The following is a 19427-nucleotide window of genomic DNA, read 5'->3' as shown; positions in this document are numbered from 1 at the left end:
GAAAGTTGATAGAGTGGCACCGCCAGCATAAATTCATGGACCAAACATGCCTTATGTGAACAGTCCAGACTGGTGCAGTTGGTGCAGTGGTGTGTGGAATGTTTTTCTTTGACACTCGGCCACTAATACCAATCCATCAATGCTCGATGCTGCAGATTATTGAGTCTTGTTGCTGGCGATGTACATTTCTTCATAGCCACTATTTATCTTCAAATAGCTACTTCCAGCGTGATACTGCAACATGTCACAAGGCAAAAGTAATTCTAAACTGGTTTCATGAACATGATAATGAATTCAGTGACCTTCTCAGTCACCCAATCTGAATTCAAAAGATGCTGTGAAAAAGTATTTGCCCCCTGTGTGGTGCTGTTGTTTGTTTTTTGGTTGTTGTTGTTTTTTTGCATATATTTCACACTTCAATGATTGAGATCATCAGACTACTTTTAATATTACACAAACATACAGTAACATGAGTAAACACAAAATGTAGTTAAATTATGATTTTGTTTATTAAGTTAAAAAAGCTGTTCTGGCCCCATGAGAAAAAGTAATTACACCTAGACCCCTCTTGCTAAATCATGAATGAACTGTGATTAACCACATTTTCTGGAAAGCTGAGTTAAATTTTATTACACGTCTGGCATAATAATGCCAGACCTGTTGGAGAGATCAAGAAATCACTTTAATAGAACCTGTCTGACAAACTGGAGCATGCAAACAATCTCTCAAAGTCATTTCTAAGACTCCAGCGAACCACAGTGAGAGATGATCCTGAAAGAGACTGTCCAGCTATCAGTTTGTGACCTCAAGCTGCAGCGATCTTGGGTTTATACAGGCTGTTCTTGCCCAAAAACACTCTAATGTGACAATGACCAATATGGAGCAGTGCAAAAATCCACAGGATTCGTGTGATGCAATCATGTCAACATGGACCAGATTATGAAAAGGATTGTTTCCAACACCTTGTGGAACTCAGTCTGTTTTGAGAACAAAGAGAGATCCTTTCAAGTGTATATTGGGTATATAGGACTAAAGTTTGAGGACACCTATCCATCACATGCTTATGTGGGTCTTTCCTAAATCGTTGCCACATAATTGGAGGCCCACAATCATCTAGGATGTCTTTGTATCTTGTAGCATTAAGAATTCGCTTAACAAATATGTTTCAGCGTGACCGTGCAGAACACAAATTGAGGTCCATGCAACGAATTTAATTACACAAAGCCCAAGTGAACGACTTTGGGGACGACTGCATCTCATGTCTTCCTTTCTGACAATTTTGTCTAACTTCACTAATGCTTATGTGGCTGCATGAGCACAAATCCCCAAAGCCATACTTTAAGGAATGAATGTAATTATAAGAGGAAATTGGGATTAAAGTAGAAAAAGGATGTTTAAAAAAAAAAAATTATCACATGTAATGGTCAGATGTTCTGTCACATAAACATAAATATATTGCATGAACATAAACTTTGCTTTTTTACTGCATAAATTGTGGTTTAAAAAATACTGCATTTAAATTCCTTTTTCAGGTTCTGTTTCTTGACCCAGTTCAGGAAGACAGCATTGAACTGGTCAAATTAGCTGAGCTCTTTTACAAGCACAAGATTCCTCTCAGGTCTGTTACCCATTGAACACTATATAACAATATGATGCATGCTAGTTAACAGTAATGTGACAAATAACTGAATTAGTGATTAGACATAGCAGATCAGTTATTATTAAAGAGCACTGTGTTTAAAAATCTGTCACACATTTCCTAATGTTCAGTGGGGCAGAAAAGTTTTGTCAGCCACTAATTGTGCAAGTTCTCCGTCTTAAAAAGACGGTAATTTTCATCAAACCTCAACTATGAGAGACAAAATAAGAAATCCAGAAAATCACATTGTAGGATTTTTAATGAATTAATTGGTAAATTCCTCTGTAAAATAAGTATTTGGTCACCTACAAACAAGCAAGATTTCTGACTCTCACAGACCTGTAACAACTTTAAGAGGCTCCTCCTCTGGCCAAGACCAAAGAGCTGTCAAAGGACACCAGAAACAAAATTGTAGACCTGCACCAGGCTGGAAAGATCTAAAAAAAAAAAAAAGACTGAAAAGCAGCTTGGTGTAAAGAAATCAACTGTGGGAGCAATTATTATAAAATGGAAGACATACAAAATTTTATTTGTCACATACACAGTCATACACAGTACGATATGCAGTGAAATGCTTAAGACTCGCAAGATCTCACCCAAAGGGGTCAAAATGATCACAAGAATCCTGTAAGCAAAATCCCAGAACCACACGGGGGAACCTAGTGAGTGACCTGCAGAGAGCTGGGACCAATGGGTGCCGCCAGGGACTTATATACTTCAGTGCCAGACGTGTCCCCCTGCTTTAAGCCAGTACATGTCCAGGCCCGTCTGAAGTTTGCTTGAGAGCATTTGGATAATCCAGAAGAGGATTGGGAGAATGTCATATGGTCGGATGAAACCAAAATAGAACTTTTTGGTAAAAACTCAACTTGTTGCTGAATTGCATCCAAAGAACACCAGCCTACTGTGAAGCATGAGGGTGGAAGCATCATGCTTTGGGTCTGTTTTTCTGTAAAGGGACCAGGACAACGGTCAGGTTTGATCCGTGTAAATGAAATGATGAATAGGGCCATGTATCGTGAGATTTGTGACCGACAGCCACAAAACATCACTGCTCTAGAGGAGATCTGCATGGAGGAATGATGCTCTGGAGGAATACCAGCAACAGTGTGCATAAAAACCTTGTGAAGGCTTACATTTGACCTCTGTCATTGCCAACAAAGGGTATATAACAAAGTATTGAGATTAAATTTTGTTATTGACTAAATACTTATTTTCGACCATAATTTGCCAATAAATTCCTAAAATGTGATTTTTCTTATTTTGTCTCTCATAGGCCTCTTTCATGTGGGAGAACTTGCACAACTGGTGGCTCACTAAATACTTTCTTGCCCCACTGTACTTCAACTTGTACAGTGTACCAATATGCTATTAATTATTTTTTATTTGTTTATTTATTTTCTTACTTCTTTTAGGATTGGATTTGTCTTTGTTGTAAATACAGATGAAAAGGTGGACGGTTACACGGATGCTGGTGTTGCTTTCTTCAGAATGTTTAACTATATTACAGAGGAGTATGACACAACCCAGGCCTTCTTATCCACGGTGTCTGTGAGTAGGCCACTGACGTTCTCCCTTTAAGTCTCTCCTTTAAGTCTATATATTACAGTTTATTTTGGTGCACTTTGATCTGTACGGAGAGATTCATTTGTCGTCTCTCAGGAATCGCCGTGATATCATCAGAATAAAAGAGAGGAGAGGCATCAGCTAATCTCACAAGCATGACCTGATATTAACCGAGCTGTCAGATATCTAAATTACATCTTGATGCACTTACAGATGTATAACAAAGTGAATGTTGGAGATTCCTTATCAGTTGAGACTGTGACGGCATATCTGAAGAAGAAATTTCCCAAAGCCAATGCTGCCAAAATCCTTGGAGTGGACTCAAGCTTTGATGATAAAAGAAAGGTTAGGATGCCTTACATTTACATTTTTGCATTTGGCAGACGCTCTCATCCAGAGCGACTCATGAAAGTGCTTTGAATTTTCCATCATTAAATAGACTCTTACACTGGGTTACTAGGTTACTAATTTGATTTTTATATATTACTTGTTGTCTTCATAAACAATTATGACATGGATATTTTATATAGATTTTTTTTATTGAAAGATTTAGCATGAGTAAAAAAAAGAAACAATCGTTAGTTATATTGGGGAAATTACTGGTTTTCTGATTCAAAATGGTGATGTACAGTAGGTTAGCTATCTAGATTAACTTTAGCCAAACCCTTTTACATTCACAAGTGAGACAACTCGGAATAATAGGACAATATAAGAAAAAAAAGGCTAAATTAAGAAAAAAACAAATATATTGCCTAAATATTGTGATTTGTAGTTAGCACTGTTGCCTTGCACCTTAAGGGACCAGGTTTGATTACTGACCAGGTTCGATTCCCCTCTCTGTGTGCATGGAGTCTGCATGTTCTCCCCATGCTTGGTGGGTTTCCTCCGGGTACTCCGGTTTCCTCAAACAGTCCAAAGACTTGCCGGTTAGGCTAATTGGCGTTTCCCAAATTGCCCATAGTGTGTGAATGAGTGTGTCAGTGTGTGTATGTGTGTGTGCCCTGCGATGGATTGTCACCCTGTCCAAGGTGTACCCTTCCTCGTGCCCTAAGCCTCCTGGGATAGGCTCCAGGCCACTCGCAACCCTGAATACAAGATTAAGCGACATAGATTATGAGTGAGTGAGTTATTAATAGCCATAATTAAAAATTATATTAAAATGATGTTAATTTTTGTTTTACTCTTTGTGTAAATTTCCTTTCCTATGGTCTGCCCAAATTTATTGGATTAATAAGATCTATAAGAGCATTTTATATGGCAATATACTGTATATCATAATGCACAGTATGATAACAAATACAAAAGTAATATATCATGTGGAGGTTTTGGTACACATAAACCAATTAATTTTTTCTATAAAGAATAATCTGGAAAAAATTGCCCTAAGGTTATTTTATACCTTGAACAACTAAATGTATGTATATAGTTTCAATGTCCCAGTCATTTTCAGTTCTGTAGGACTGAGGTAATAGTGCTAGTTTCATCTTTTAGGCTGGGGCAGTTTTCTACAGAAAGACTGGGCTGGGTGCTCTTCCTATTGGTCTGTTTAATGGGGTTCCACTAAGCACCGAGGAGATGGACCCAGACGAGTTGGAGACTGTCCTGCTCCAGCACATCATGGAGGCCACTAACCTCTTCCAGAAAGCCGTCTTCACGGTATTCAGCTTTACAATGTTTTATAATGTTTAATAATATATATGCAATACATTTCTTAATGTAAAGCAAGACACAATATATATCACAATCAACCTATGCCAATTGAATGCTGGAATTTGTGCAAATATTTTCAGATTTCAATTTTTTTTTTTTTTTTTACTTGACATTTCTGAATGCAAATGAAGTTTCATCTAATTAATTATTTGTACGTTTACATAATTAGTAAAATCAAACATATACAATAGTTTTTAGAGAATGCTAGGACCATGTTTTTTCACAAAAATGTACAGAAAGTTTTGTTGTAATGTAGTTCCTTTATTGTTTAATCAAGCCAATACTATGCAATGGTATAGAAAAGTCATTTTTCTATTTAAAATGCCCTATACATGTTATATGATTCTGTACACTTTGTCAAATTAATGAAAAGCAAGTCATATAGATGATGATAATGATTTTTAAAAATTCTGAATATTAAGAAAAAAGGAAAAATGCCTTTAAAAATACTGTTTCTACTGTGGTACGTGTAAAAATATTTATAGCCATAAAATAAAAAGTGACAAAACAACAAAGTGTTAGGGTTAACCAAATTTATATTATTATTACCCAACAAAATTGTTCAAATTGTTGTATAAAAATCCCTAAAGATCAAAGTAATAGCAGGTCACATGTTTTCATGTGTAAATGTGGGTCATATTTCCAATCAAAAGTATTGGCATGGACAGTTCTTCAGTTTTTTGCTATACATTGAAGATATTTATTTTTTAAATTAAATGATCAATATGTGATGATGGATCAAAATTTCACTTGAACCAACTTGAATCAAGGCACATTTTGGTTTAAACCCACACGTTATGGGATCAGATATATTGGAATGTTTTTGACAGGTGTTTACTGCTGCCTAGATGAGCCCTATTAAATTGATTGTTTAAATAATTAATTGTGTGGAATGTTGAGTTTAAAAGGATAAACTAACAATAACACCAGAGAGCTGTCAATGGGATAATTTGAAATGAGACTGACGATGAAAGAGAAACCACTCTGCTACACATACCCAGATTTACAACAGATTTACAACAGACAATGCATCATGCATTCAAAGACAACAAGAAGTGATATTGCCAACAGCCTCCACAGGCAGGGGTGAAGATATCACAATTCACCAGTCAAAAAGGAAAATCAACCATAACATTTAAACCGCTAACATATAAGGTAAAAAACGTTATCTCACTACAAGGCCACCTGTGAATGTTCGGGAAATTAGGTGGAAAGTTCACAGTCAGTTTTTAAAGTCATTTTTTTTTTTTGGTCAACAAAACAAAACAACCAACCAAGACCAAATTGTGGTGCCTACTGTAGATGACCTGGTCTACCAAAAGAGCAACTTTTTACAGTTTGAGGAAAAAGTTATGCTGGCTATGAGTGCATCTTAGCTTGCTATGTACTGAGCTGCATAACCAGACCCGGGTGCCGATGCTGCCTCGAGTCTACCGCTTACAATGACCATGTGGGCATCAGAACGGTCTCAGGGAGCAATGGAAGAAGACAGCATGGTTTGATGAATCATGTTTTCTTTTACATCACGTGGATGCTCGGGTACATGTGCATCAGGGAAGAGATGACACCAAGATGCACTATGAGAAGAAGGCAAGCTGGTTGCTGCGCAACCATGGGTCCTGGTTTGGTGAATATAAGTTTCTTTCTTTTTGAAGCACAAGAGTTTACGGTGTAGAATTGCCCTTTAAAGTCTCCAGATCTTAATCTGATCATGCATATTTGGGATGTGCTAGACAAATATGCCTGATCCATCACCTTTAAATTTTAAAGGACTTAAATCTTTTGCTAACGTCTTGGTGGCAGATATAATAGGACACTTCAGTAGTCTTGTGTAGTTTGTGTAAACGTGTCAGAGCTGTTTTTGGTGCAAGAGGGTGGCCTGCACAATATTAGGCAGGTGATTTTATTCTTATGGGTGATCTCTTTTTTGAACCGTACCAGAAATTTCAAATCACTTTTTAGAATCACATGTAATAATCAAAATAACAGATTGGAATATACTAAGAAATACAGGGATGAGCCACAAAATTAAGCGCTACAGAAGTGATATAAAGGCCGAAGTGTGAAGAATAAACAAATACATAATGTACAAGCTCGTCGGTGAAGCACATTATAAATAGTGTCATGGCCTGAGCTTCAGTGGCTGCTCCTGGAATCATCTTTAATGATGATGTAACTCATGACAGTAGCAGAAGAAGGAAATCTGCAATACAGAAACATTCTGTATGCCTGTTTAGAGAGAAGTGCATCCAGTGTAATTAAGACGAATTTCATCATGCATCAAAGACCCAAAGCACACTACCAACCCAACAAACAACTTCATCAAGGAAGGTTTTAGTCAGTTATCAGACTTTATTTTAACTAAGCATGTATTTTACCTTCTGAGCTGTAGACTTAAAGGGTCAGACACCTCAAAACAAATGACAACTGAAGGAGATTATGGTACAAGCCTGAACACCATGGTTAAAAAAAGAATGCAAATATTTGAGGGTTGCCACCTTGATGGCAGTTATTGCAAACAAGGGATATGTTACCAAATATAAAATTTAGCTTTAAGGTATTTATTATGTTTATAATTATCATAATTATCTGTCCCTTTACTTTTGCTCACCAAAGGTGCCAGGTAATTTCTGAACACATCTTAATGTACATATCAGCAAATAAAAGCTACACTGCAAAAATTCTTAGCATCTTATCATCTTAGCAAGTGAAATATTCTTAAATTTATCTGACTTGTATATGATTTTTTAAAACAAGTTTACAACAAACCAAGTATAAGATTAAGCATATTTTTAATTCTAAGCAAAAATTTACTGTTTAATTAGCCTATAATTTAGCTTCTTTCCTTATACTAGCTAAATTACTGTACCTGCTAATAAAACCATTTTTTTGCTTAAAATTTTAATAAAATTGTTGATTAGAAACAGGCTTATAAGCTTCATAAGCTTTGCCTTGTTTTAATAATATATTTTTGATGTGTACCTAAATTAAATTGTATTCAATATATTTTTTTGCTAGGATATATTTTTTGCAGTGTACAATTTAATAAATTCTTATCATTTTCTGATCCTTTGGATGCAGTGTATAGCAAAACCACAAAAATAAGTCCTGATGTTTTAATACGTTCAGATGAGACTGTATTATTGCAATTTTTTTACTGTGTGTTTTGTTTGTTGTTGTTTTTTTATCAAGAATTGCTGAATAATTCAACATTTTGATAGATTTGAAGTTTAATGATTGTCCTTAAACAAACAGGGTCAGCTCTCTGAAGGCACAGATGTGGTGGACTTCCTGATGGATCAGCCAAATGTAGTGCCACGCATTAATCCTCTAATTTTAAACCCAGACAGAAGGTATCTGGACTTCACAGCATCTCCAGGTAATTGATCAACGATTCAGTAAACAGTACTATTAGAATTGGCAACAGACAGACGGGTTTGAACATTTTTTGTTTGATGTTTTTGTCTAAAACTTGCAGTTGCTGATGACTGGGATGATTCAATGATGTTCTCATATCTGGACTCCAAGGACAAGATAGCTGTTGTTTCTAAGAGAATGAAATATTTAACAAAGCATGGTTAGTGTCTGTTTAAAAAAAAAAAAGGCTTTGTTTTTAAAATATGTTTAAAATCTAAGACTTGGTATTTCTGATGCAGTAATTTTTTAAAGCTTGAATTATGTTAATTTATAAATATATAAATGATTATTAACTTTATAAATGATTATAAACTTTTAAATGTTTGCCACTGATAATTTATTTTAATTTTAGATCCATATCATGGTGTAATAATAATATGATTTTCCATAAATACGGTGAAAATGCTTTCACATGTTATTGCTGTGCTCTAGAAGAGGACGTGGTGTATGGAGTCAGCTTTTGGATTGTTGCGGACCTTGAGCAAGCCTCCGGAAGGCAGTTCCTGCTAAATGCAGTCCAACATTTGGTGAGCTATTGCTTTTATTTGCAGTTGGCTAGAGAGACATGAAAAAAATAAATCTTCAGAAAGCAAAAGACATAAATCTAGGTTTTTATACGTCTCTGGTATGAGTGCACAGAATGTTGGGACACATTTTAGATTAAAATTTCATTGCTTGTGTATTATTAAAAAGTCAACCTCACCAATGAGCTTACATTCCCGTGAAGGGAAATGAAGTGTTCTTAATATTAATACATCATGGTGAAAAAAACTCCAATTACGTGGGTTGTTTATTACACATTAACAAATGTTTTTAAAAAAATCATTATTAATATATTCAGGGTAACATCTTGTGATTTCCTTATATAATGTATGCACGTGAGCAAAATACCCATTTTACAGGATGTGCATCTTGCTTTGTACTCCTGCAATGGTTTATTAGCCATAACACACTGTTATATGTACCGACTGTGAGATTATTGTAAATATAAATTTTTATTGTGTATCAGATATACAGTAGTGTATATACTGTACTGTACTTATACTTGTACCTCATTTCACCCCTTATTTCTTCATATTTTGTTTCCAAAGAGCCAGACTTTCTTGCAGTCTTGAGAAATAGGTTTCCATGCTTGCTGAAGGACTTTTTTTGACTTTTATTTTCAGTCCAGTTTCTGTACCTGAGCAGTTTTAGGTGAATGTTTTTTATCTGTAAAGCCACACAGTGACCTCTAAATGACTAAAACCAGTGCAGACGAGAGATGACTGATAATGACCGATGATCAGGCCGGTGATTAATATACTGATTATGCTAAATGTTGAGTGGTTGGAACAGACGAGAGGGGAAATGAGGTTGCTGCTGTGGTTGTTACATAAACAGTCAATTTTTAAATAGTATCTTTAGGCACCGTCAGGCTGCCACAGTAAATTACTTGTTCTCATTACTTTTATTTAATCTACATAATTTAATTTAAATGAACTTGAAGTAGTTAACTAACTCTAAACTTTTGAACAATACTGTACATTATGCTAATCTAAAATGTTGTCTTCTAGGCTCTGCAGATGCTAGAATTATGACATTTGGATATGGATTTTTGAGCAGCACATAACAAATATAGCATTAATAGTGCAATTATTAAGAAAACAGCTTATAAGCGTAGCACGTTGGGTAGGGTGTAAATTGTAGTCAAAGCATATATTTAATGTTAAGGTCCCATGTTTTACTGTTTCTTAAGTTAAAACAGGTCTCATAGATCCCCCAAACAATTGTCTGTTAATGCTTCAGGTGAAATACCCCTAAATATATATATATATATATATATATATATTTTTTACACCCCAACATCCCTCTGTTTCACTCCTCTTTAGAAAACTTGTTTCAGTTTCAATGGAATATATTTTTTTGCTAGGATATATTTTATTTACAGTGCGCAATTTTGCTCTGCTGTCGGAAATTCTTATCGTCTTCTGATCCTTTGGATGCAGTGGATAGCAAAACCACAAGAAATGCAAATGAGCTACTTGCCGAGCACCTTTCTTTCTGAGAACAGTAGAGCTGAGGGGTCGGGGGAATCTAAGCCCCGGACTATACAAAAACGGAAAAGAACAAAAGGAGATGTGTTTTTCATATGTTTGAAGGCCCCTCGAAGGGTCTGAAAAAGAACTAAAAAGTTAATTTTAAATAATAGGTCATCTTTATATACTGTACTGTACATATATATCAAGTTTTATCTGCATTATTATCAATAATGATGATAATTTCTTCATGAAATATGAAATTCTGAACATTATTTTGCTTGTTCAATAATTTTTTTTTTTTGCTTGTTTAATAAAATTTGCTTATTAAATCTGCTGTTTGTAATCTTATTAAGTGTAAGAAAATTTAGACTGTTTTTGTGCATCACCAACCTTTAATTTGTGCTCTTTCAGAAGTACAGTAGTTCCATCAGCCGTGTTGGTGTGATTAATAACCCCAGTGACCGACCCACAGAAGACAACAGCAGCTTATACAGAGCCATCTGGGCCTCCTTTCTTACTCAAAGCAACAAGCATAGCCTTGATTTTACCCTAAAACTTCTCAAAGACGAGACTGTGCAGCTCATCAGACAGGGCACCAAGATTAAAGATCTACTCTTAAAGGTTAGCAGCGCCGACAGTGAGCGTAGACCAGAACTAACAGATACTTAAAGTTATTTATCTCTGTGTGTGTGTGTGTGTGTGTGTGTGTGTGTGTGTACAGTATATATATAAAATGTAAATTGTTTCTTGTTTCTTCTGTTGTGCATTTATTTCCCTTTAGCAATTTGTAACCTTTCATGGACCTAGACAAGTAGAAGTGTACACAGTTTATACCCCTGCTGATTGCGCACAGCTCAGCTATACCTGATGAGATGTTCTTCATGCGCTGAGTCTTACTTCTATAAGACTATTGATCCGTGTGTCTGAAAATTAACCAATTTGGAACAGATTAGTCATTTAAGACATGTTGATCTCCCTGTCTACATGTCTTAAACTTTTATATTTTCCCTTTTAAATGTAAAAATGAGATGTGACACATTGGAGCATGGTGCTCTGAGAGCTTGTACTGCAGCATTGTTATGATGATGCTGATATATAGCCTTTCCTCTTCTTCTCTCTCATTTGGGAGCTTTGTTGAAATCCATATAATCTGTGTCTGCAAAATACATGCTTCTTTAACACAAGCACCAATATTTACTTACCGTCATAGTCAATGTGACAGCTTGGTTGTTTGACATTGTAATGTTAGATTTTTTTTTTTTTTTGGTGGTGTATTTTTCATAAAATTAAGCAGGACAGTAAGGTAAGTCAAGGATACTTTTATTTTACTGAAGTTTTCCAGTATGCTATAGACATGTTTCCTGAATTTATTAAACAAAAGCGATCACAAGAAGATGATTTGATTTAACTGAAGCTTCTGTGCCTTTATATATTTGTGTAGATTTATAGGTGTATGTGTTTTTTTGCTGCAGGGCATGGACCAGGATGCCTTTGAGAAGAAGTTCAACACTATGGAGTTGGGCTTTTTGCACAGCCAGCAAAGATTCTGTCAGGAGGTGCTGAAGGTGAAGGCTGGAGAGACGGCTGTAGTCAGCAATGGCAGGGTGAGACGCCACATGTGATTTTTTTTATTTATTTTATTTTCACTTTATATAAGGCCCACTTAAGATCAATGTCCTCTAGGAAACCGTGCCCCCAATGTAAGCTGAATATATATATTTTTAAAAACTACAAATATAAAATAGTTTTATTAATATTTTATATAATATCAATGTTTCTGCGTAAAGTTTTTCCATATGCTATATATGTACCAACAGGATCATTGCCACTCAAAGCTGACTCATGCCTGTGGGACTAAAGCCCACCCTGTGCGGTCTAATCCCGCAGAAAGGCCAGTGCAACACAAATTGCCAAAAAATGCTGGCCATGGTAGAAAGGCACCAGAGCACCCAGTGCATGGCAGTCTTACGTGCACGGCCCCAAGCAGAGACAGCAGGACAGAGCTGTCCTGGTGGCACAGGGGAAACCCAAAACTTGTGTGCTTTTATTGTTTCTCAGTAAACCCTGCTATGGTGTAAGGAATCTGAATGTACGAATATGTGTCAATAGCTGAGACATCAGTAGGAGTTCTGGGGAAACCTCGTGTCACATGAGCCAGGTGTTAATAGGTCTCACAAAGTCTTGGATTATTCAGTGAAGCAGAGGCTCTGCTGAAAAAAGTTAGGCACATCAGTCACTTTACCCCAAATAAAAGGTCCTTCTGAGTGTTATAAATTAATTTAGTAATGGACTCAGTTCTGTGTTCAAAACAATCTTCTATCCATTTTCAGTGTTTTTCTGCTAGAGTTCAAAATTGTATTTCCTTGTATGTTTATTTTGACACAAGTTTAAAGGTCGCTCATGAATTTAACCCATTATGATGGCACTGGTGGCTCAGTGGTAGGTGTTTCGCCTGCCATGCGGAAGGCCCAGTTTCTATTCCCAGCCAGTTCCCAAACCCCCCAGCCACTGGAACAAATGGGAGGGTTGCATCAGGAAGGGCATCCGGCGTAAAACCTGTGCCAAGTTATTGTGCGGACCGGATATTCCATGACAACATGAGCTGTGGCAACCCCTTGTCGGGAGCAGCCGATAGACCAACAACATGAGCCACGTTATGAAAGCCCAGTTTGTGCTCTATGTATATAAGTAGTTTTAGCTATGACATTGTTAAAGATTTTAAATGTACACAAATTTAAGAAAAGCTGTAACTCACTGCAGGTCTTCAGAAAGGCCTGAGTCCCCAAAGGGTTATTAATTATTCATTTTAATGTTATAGCAGATTAACCTGTATTAATCCGTATTAAGAAAAATATTAAAAAGAAAAAAAAGTAATTAAAAATATAAAAAGAAAAAACACTGTATCTAAATTCTATTAAGGTAAATGCCTCCAAAAAAATTGATCTAAGTTGTATCATAAATATTGTAAAGCTCAAAAAATTTTGATTGGTATTTCATGCGGCAGCCAAGTTACGTTTCCTCAGATGGACTGATCGGTTCTCCTTGAGAGCCTGCCATGTAGTTTTATTGGGAAACTGAGTGATGGGTTGTTATAAGAATCCTGAATACTACTTGCCCCAGTTTTTCTACAGAGATTGTCACAATTGTTTATTTGGCAACAAGACATCTCGGGTGATGTTTTCATCAGAAAAGTCATTTGTTATCAAAGCACAGCACTGTCGAATGCTTTGAGGACGGAATGTTCAGAGAGGGTGCTACATACAGTACCACAAAACCACAGACTTGAGGGATGCACAGCATCAGTGACTGGCTACAGCAGCTAGTGCATGTACTGTATAGTGTGGGTTACTTAATGAGCATCACCACATGTCAAACCAGAAACTGTGGATGACTCCTGTTGAAGTCTTCTCATGCATGGTTCAAAGCACAGAACAACATGGCACTTGGGAAGACCACCCCAACTCCCACCAACCAAATATTTTATTTGTCATACCTGTCTCGGTGCTCAGTAAATGTGCTGATCAGCTCACGGATATCCTCAAAGACATCTTCAACATTTTCCTGCTGCACCTATTGTCCAACCCGCTCAATAGGGGATGTCCTGTATGCTACCTTTATCTGACTTGTCTGGACAAAAAGATAAATTTTGTGAGGATGCTTTTCATAGATTTTAGTTCATGCTTCAACACAATCATCCAATGACAAGTGAAAATGGATAAGCTAAGCCTGCTGGTTCTGACCAAACCCCTCTGGATCTGTAGTTAAAAGTTCCATGTTCCTTGGTGTGTAGTTGACCGAGAACCTCTCCCAAACTCTCAACACCACCTCCACTCGCTGTGTAGGATGAAAATGACCATACTTCCCCCTCTCATTCTCACCGCCTTTTGAAGAGGGGCAAGATAGAGGGTCCTGACCGGCTTTCTTACTATGTGGTATAGGAACAGCACATACAAGGACTTGTAAGAACAGTTTAAAAGGTAATCAGGGTTTCTCTGTCCACATTGGAAACCTCATTGAACACCCACACCAACTGTCCTCATTGAACAGCCACAAGTAACCCTTTAAGTCACCTGTCCTGACTCTCCAATCTCCAAGTGTATGTATCTGTGGTTCTGGAAAAACAACAATTGATTGTAGCTATATACAGGGGTTGGACAATAAAACTGAAACGCCTGGTTTTAGACCACAATAATTCATTGATATGGTGTAGGGCCACCTTTTGCGGTCAATACAGCATCAATTCATCTTGGGAATGACAGATACAAGTCCTGCACAGATACTAGTCCTGCACAACTAAAATACAACACAATGCCAGCATACCTTCATCCAGAGACAACTTCCTCTTGGGTCCCCAGTTACTTCTGTTGGATGTGTTCCGTCCTTCTTGATGGTATGCTGACATTATATAACATGGATATTGTGGCTCTTGATACATCACAAAGACTTGCTGTCTTGGTCACAGATGCCTTGGACGCGCACCAACAATTTGTCCCCTTTTGAACTCTGATATGTCCCCATCTCAGATACCATATCACCCATAATGTTGTGTGCATCGCAATATATTTAGCAAAACTGCACTATTACTCTGCTAATTAAACCTTCACACTCTGCTCTTACTGGTGGAATGTGCAATCAATAAGGATTGGCCACCAAGCTGGTCAAATTTAGCCATGAAACCTCCAACACTAAATTAGCCAATGCTTTAGTGTCATTGGCCAACCCGTTATAGAGAGGAATCGCAATAAAAACTGATTTGACTTAATGGGGGGAAAAAAAGCCTTGTACACAGAATTCCTCCTGTTTCATTCGTAAATAGCTACGTCATAAGTAGATACAGAGGCACCTGATCTGCTGGCTGAGATACGCATCCATGCCTTAAGACAGGATGGTGTGCTTTGCATCATGAGCAGTCAATTGCTTCCCTATGCTCTTTTCATAATTCAAGTTGATGATTGTCTCATCTGGCTAATGTTCTTCCAGCACTGTACAGGCTTTTTAGATATTTATGGTTTGTTCTGTTTTTGAGCCTCAGCAAAGTCTCACTACAGTCTTGTCTTTAATGTTTGCTTTGTTACAGATATACCTAGAGATTTCTTTCCGTTTTTCTCTGTCATTAGCTACAGTTGTTTTACATGGTCTCCTGGGACTTTGTTGTTTCATGAGCCCACAAGTGTATTCTTTTATTTTATTTTATTTTATTTTATTTTATTTTATTTTATTTTTTAGCTCAAGATAGTTGACATAATGTGTTTTATGTTTCTCTGAAGGGTTTGATGATTGCTCACTTCACTAACACACAGCCGAGCATCCAGTTGTCCAACTGCTTTAAAAAAAGAGATGGTCGCGATTCCCCCCCCTCTAATATCTACAATACTCACTTGATTTGGACATACAGTACCATTCAAAAGTTTGGGCACAGGTTTGGATTGGTTTTCTACAACAGTACTGGATGTTTTCAAATCTATGAAATAACACACCTGGCATGTGGTAATTAAGTAACAAAAGCAATCACAACACAGAGGTCGAAGGTTCTGGAATAGTTCTTGCAAGAACAGTATAGTCAAGTGCATTTACAAAACCCATCAAGCACGATGATGAAACTGGCTCTCATTGAGACCATCCCAGGAAAGCGAGACCAAAACTTACCTCTGCTGCAGAGAAGTTGTTCATTTAGAGTCACCAGCCTCAGAAATCACCAATTACCAAACAGCACCTCAGATTTATGAAGGCTTTACAGAGCATAAGTAGCAGACATATCTTAATATCAGCTGAGGTTATTGCATATTTTGGACGCCGTCAGCATTGTTTTACAATGTAGAAAGGACAATCAGGATTTACAAGGTGTGTCCAAACTTTTGACTTAAACTGTAAATATTCATTATACAATTTCACTATACAACTAAAATAAATATTACTTTGCCAGTCAATGCCAACTATGGATTTTATTTGCTCAGCTATAGATTGTAGAGGTGGTGATTTGTGAGTAATAATGATCTGTGGTTCTTATGCGACTCCCACTGCCACACAGCCTGGCATCTCCGTCCTCCCTGCCATTTACTTAGCGTGCAACATTTTCCTTTGAGGTCACAGGTGAGTGAGTGCACTGTGTTGCAGACACTGTTGTCTCAGCAGTCTCGCCACCGTGAAAGCTCAGGCAGGCTGCAGCAAGAGACAGTCCTGACACCTCATATTACCGTCCGTATATAGGAGCCTTAAAGGGCAGCCTAGCCAATTTCACACACACCAAGTTCACTAATGCTGCTTTCTTAGGAGAGGGGTTTGAGTGTCGCGTTCTAGGTTTGAAAGGTTTTTAATTGCTAATTATCTACACTTGAGCAGTTTTAAGTTAAGTGTTCGACTCATCAACAGCAATTATGCTAAACTGACAGCTTTTAGAGAATGTCAAGGAAAAACTGTGCGAAACAGTCCCTAAATTATGGCACTCAACCCCATGATCAGGAACAGGCAACATACAGTATACAATACATGCCACAATGGATACGGACAGATATTTTGTCACCACAGACAAAGGAAAAGTGTGTTAGGTTTTGGGCTAGCACAAACTGATAGGACGCATTCAGTGTGCTTCACAATCAATGCCATACATCTCGGGAACTGTCCTTGAGGCGGGACAAATAAAATTCAGTTGGTGCTGTTGAGATCTGATGAGTGTGAAGGCCATAGCATATACATTACATTGTTTTTTTTTACTATTATTTGGTCAGGGGTTCCTGTGCATAAACGCCTGTTGTCTTTTTTTAAGTGTGGCTTGTCCCATCATGAGACAAGAGAGATCAGGTAGAATCGCCTTGTATTGATGCTTCCAGTGATGCTTCCATTTAAGGCCACAAATGGATCCAAACCATCAGCGTAACAGAGTCACTGTTTTACTTTTTCACCTGACTAAAGCAATTTATAATTGGCCATCTTGCAGTGTGATTAAAGGAAATGTACTAACTAGAATATCTTATTATCATTAAAGCCATTAACCATACTATTGCTTTAATGTTGCTGGAAATAAGCCACCATCTACTCAAGCAAGAACAGAACCTATTGCTTTTTAATTTTAATTATTTTGACTCTCAGTCTTTTACCCCAACACAGAACTTCCTGTAACACATATGTGTGTATATATCTTACAGTATATGTGTCTAGACTGATGTTTCCTATCACCATTAGGTCCTGGGTCCATTTACAGAAGAAGAGGAGTTCAGCACAGATGACTTTCACTTGCTGGAGAAACTCACGCTCAGCACCTCGGCAGAGAAGGTCAAGGCTAAAGTAAAGCAAATGAGCTTGACACCCCAAGGGTATGTACCAACTTTTATACAACAAACACACATTAAAGCCAAACATCATTCAGCCATTAAAGGATACCCATACCAGGTGCCTCTTTGATTTATATTGCGTTTTTTTTTTTATCATAATAAATAAATTAATATCCTGATTCGATATAAATTTATTCTGATTTTGTTAGAATTTTAAGATCTTTAAAATAAGTCATAATTAAAAATTTTTATGCCTTAGCTTTATTTAACAGCATCACAACTGAATTGAACATGAGAAATTAAAGGTAGACAGTTTCTTCCATTTTCCCATGGAAAAACAAAGAGTAGCATTTAAACAATACATGAAAACTTAAAATACAAGTTTAACATTTAACTTAAAATTTTATTAAAATTTTATGAAACAAAAAATCCATTTATTAGCATTTTAAAAACAAACCTTTTTTTTTGTGATTTTCTCCCTAATTTAGTTGTGTCCAATTCCTCCCCGTCACTAGGGGGCTCCTACATTAAAGCTACTACTACCACTCAGTCGGGAGGGCCGAAGAGCGCCCCCCCCCATAACACACTCTGAGAGCAGCGCGATCCGCTCCTTCCGCTTGCGTGAGCTCACAGACGCCTCTGATTGGCTGTAGAGCCGTGATTAATGCGCACTAAGTACCTCTCATCCCTCCCCTCTGAGAGAGCTTGGCCAATCAGCTCTCTCTAGACCTCCGGCTGCGAGAGATTATATCTCCTGATGATAGGGCGCGCACTTTACCACTGCGCCGCTCGGAAATTTAAATTCTTAAAATTAGTTTAGAGCTTTAAAAACCTGTAGGATTATAAAGAAACGACGATGTTTTACCCCCTCAAATGCCACCAACGTCTTAAAACTCAACTTGACAGTGAGGGTATGTTGATTAGCTGCGTGATCAGACCGTGGGTGTGTGCGGCTTCTGACGTACACATGTTTTGAGTGGGTTTTGAGATTAACTCCAGAGTTTGGAGAAAAAGGCCGATCAGAGGCTTCATAAAAGCGCACGACTTTTGATTATGTAACGCCATAACAATGCGTTTCTAATGCACCAGCCAGAAGCAAGTGTACTTACAGAATAGTTTCTATCTGAGGGTTATTCTCTCATGGCCGATCAAACTGTAGAAAAGTATCACAATAACAGCATAGATTTTTTTCTGTTGAGACAGTCTGACAAAGAATAACTGAGGGATGTTGATTCAATTTCAGGCAACAATTTATTAAAAATTCATCACACATTGTCTAACGTCAAGTGTTCCAGACCAAAAACATTAAGCAATGGAAATGTGCACATTTATCTGCACTTATCATACAGGTACATTCTGAATGCACAAATCTAATAACACCTGACAGACCATATGACGCAATACCACCAGAAGTGTATCATTATTGTATAACAGCACTGGAGTGTGTTTTAATGTTTTTATAACATTTAATAACACTTAATGGGTATATTTAAAGGTGTGGACTGACTGTCTCTGTGTTGTAGCTACTATAAACTCATTCTCTCTCTCTCTCTCTCTCTCTCTCTCTCTCTCTCTCTCTCTCTTTTAAAAAATAAATCCAGCTTGTCATTGTACTGAGAACCCAGTAAGCACAAACTGTGCTCCTGGCTTGGGAAACTTTTACACAGCATTTATAAACAAGTCTCCTTTAAAAAATGTTAAATAAATATTTAATAATAAGTCACACATATCAACGATTATACATTTTATTTGGTCATGAAACATTTTAAAAAATCTGTTTATTATTGGTCTTAATAATTATGTGAAGAG

At 37.1% G+C, this 19427-nt stretch overlaps 1 protein-coding gene across 3 annotated transcripts in view; it reads left to right on the top strand.

The window, feature by feature from the left end:
* Nucleotides 1-19427, top strand: part of uggt2 (UDP-glucose glycoprotein glucosyltransferase 2) — a 54529-nt gene that overhangs the window by 11668 nt on the left and 23434 nt on the right. For all 3 annotated transcript variants that reach the window (XM_053497129.1, XM_053497128.1, XM_053497130.1), the window contains exons 15-24: nucleotides 1533-1618; nucleotides 3055-3190; nucleotides 3419-3550; nucleotides 4697-4861; nucleotides 8171-8294; nucleotides 8394-8492; nucleotides 8765-8859; nucleotides 10762-10971; nucleotides 11823-11954; nucleotides 17530-17660. In XM_053497129.1, the coding sequence (XP_053353104.1) occupies nucleotides 1533-1618; nucleotides 3055-3190; nucleotides 3419-3550; nucleotides 4697-4861; nucleotides 8171-8294; nucleotides 8394-8492; nucleotides 8765-8859; nucleotides 10762-10971; nucleotides 11823-11954; nucleotides 17530-17660 (1310 nt within the window). The remainder of the gene's footprint in view (nucleotides 1-1532; nucleotides 1619-3054; nucleotides 3191-3418; nucleotides 3551-4696; nucleotides 4862-8170; nucleotides 8295-8393; nucleotides 8493-8764; nucleotides 8860-10761; nucleotides 10972-11822; nucleotides 11955-17529; nucleotides 17661-19427) is intronic.

The sequence above is a fragment of the Clarias gariepinus genome, chromosome 5 (genome assembly GCF_024256425.1).
Source record: "Clarias gariepinus isolate MV-2021 ecotype Netherlands chromosome 5, CGAR_prim_01v2, whole genome shotgun sequence".
NCBI classification, from domain to species: domain Eukaryota; kingdom Metazoa; phylum Chordata; class Actinopteri; order Siluriformes; family Clariidae; genus Clarias; species Clarias gariepinus.
The sequence above is the reverse complement of the archived record's forward strand: the minus strand, read 5'-3'. Positions and strand labels throughout refer to the sequence as shown.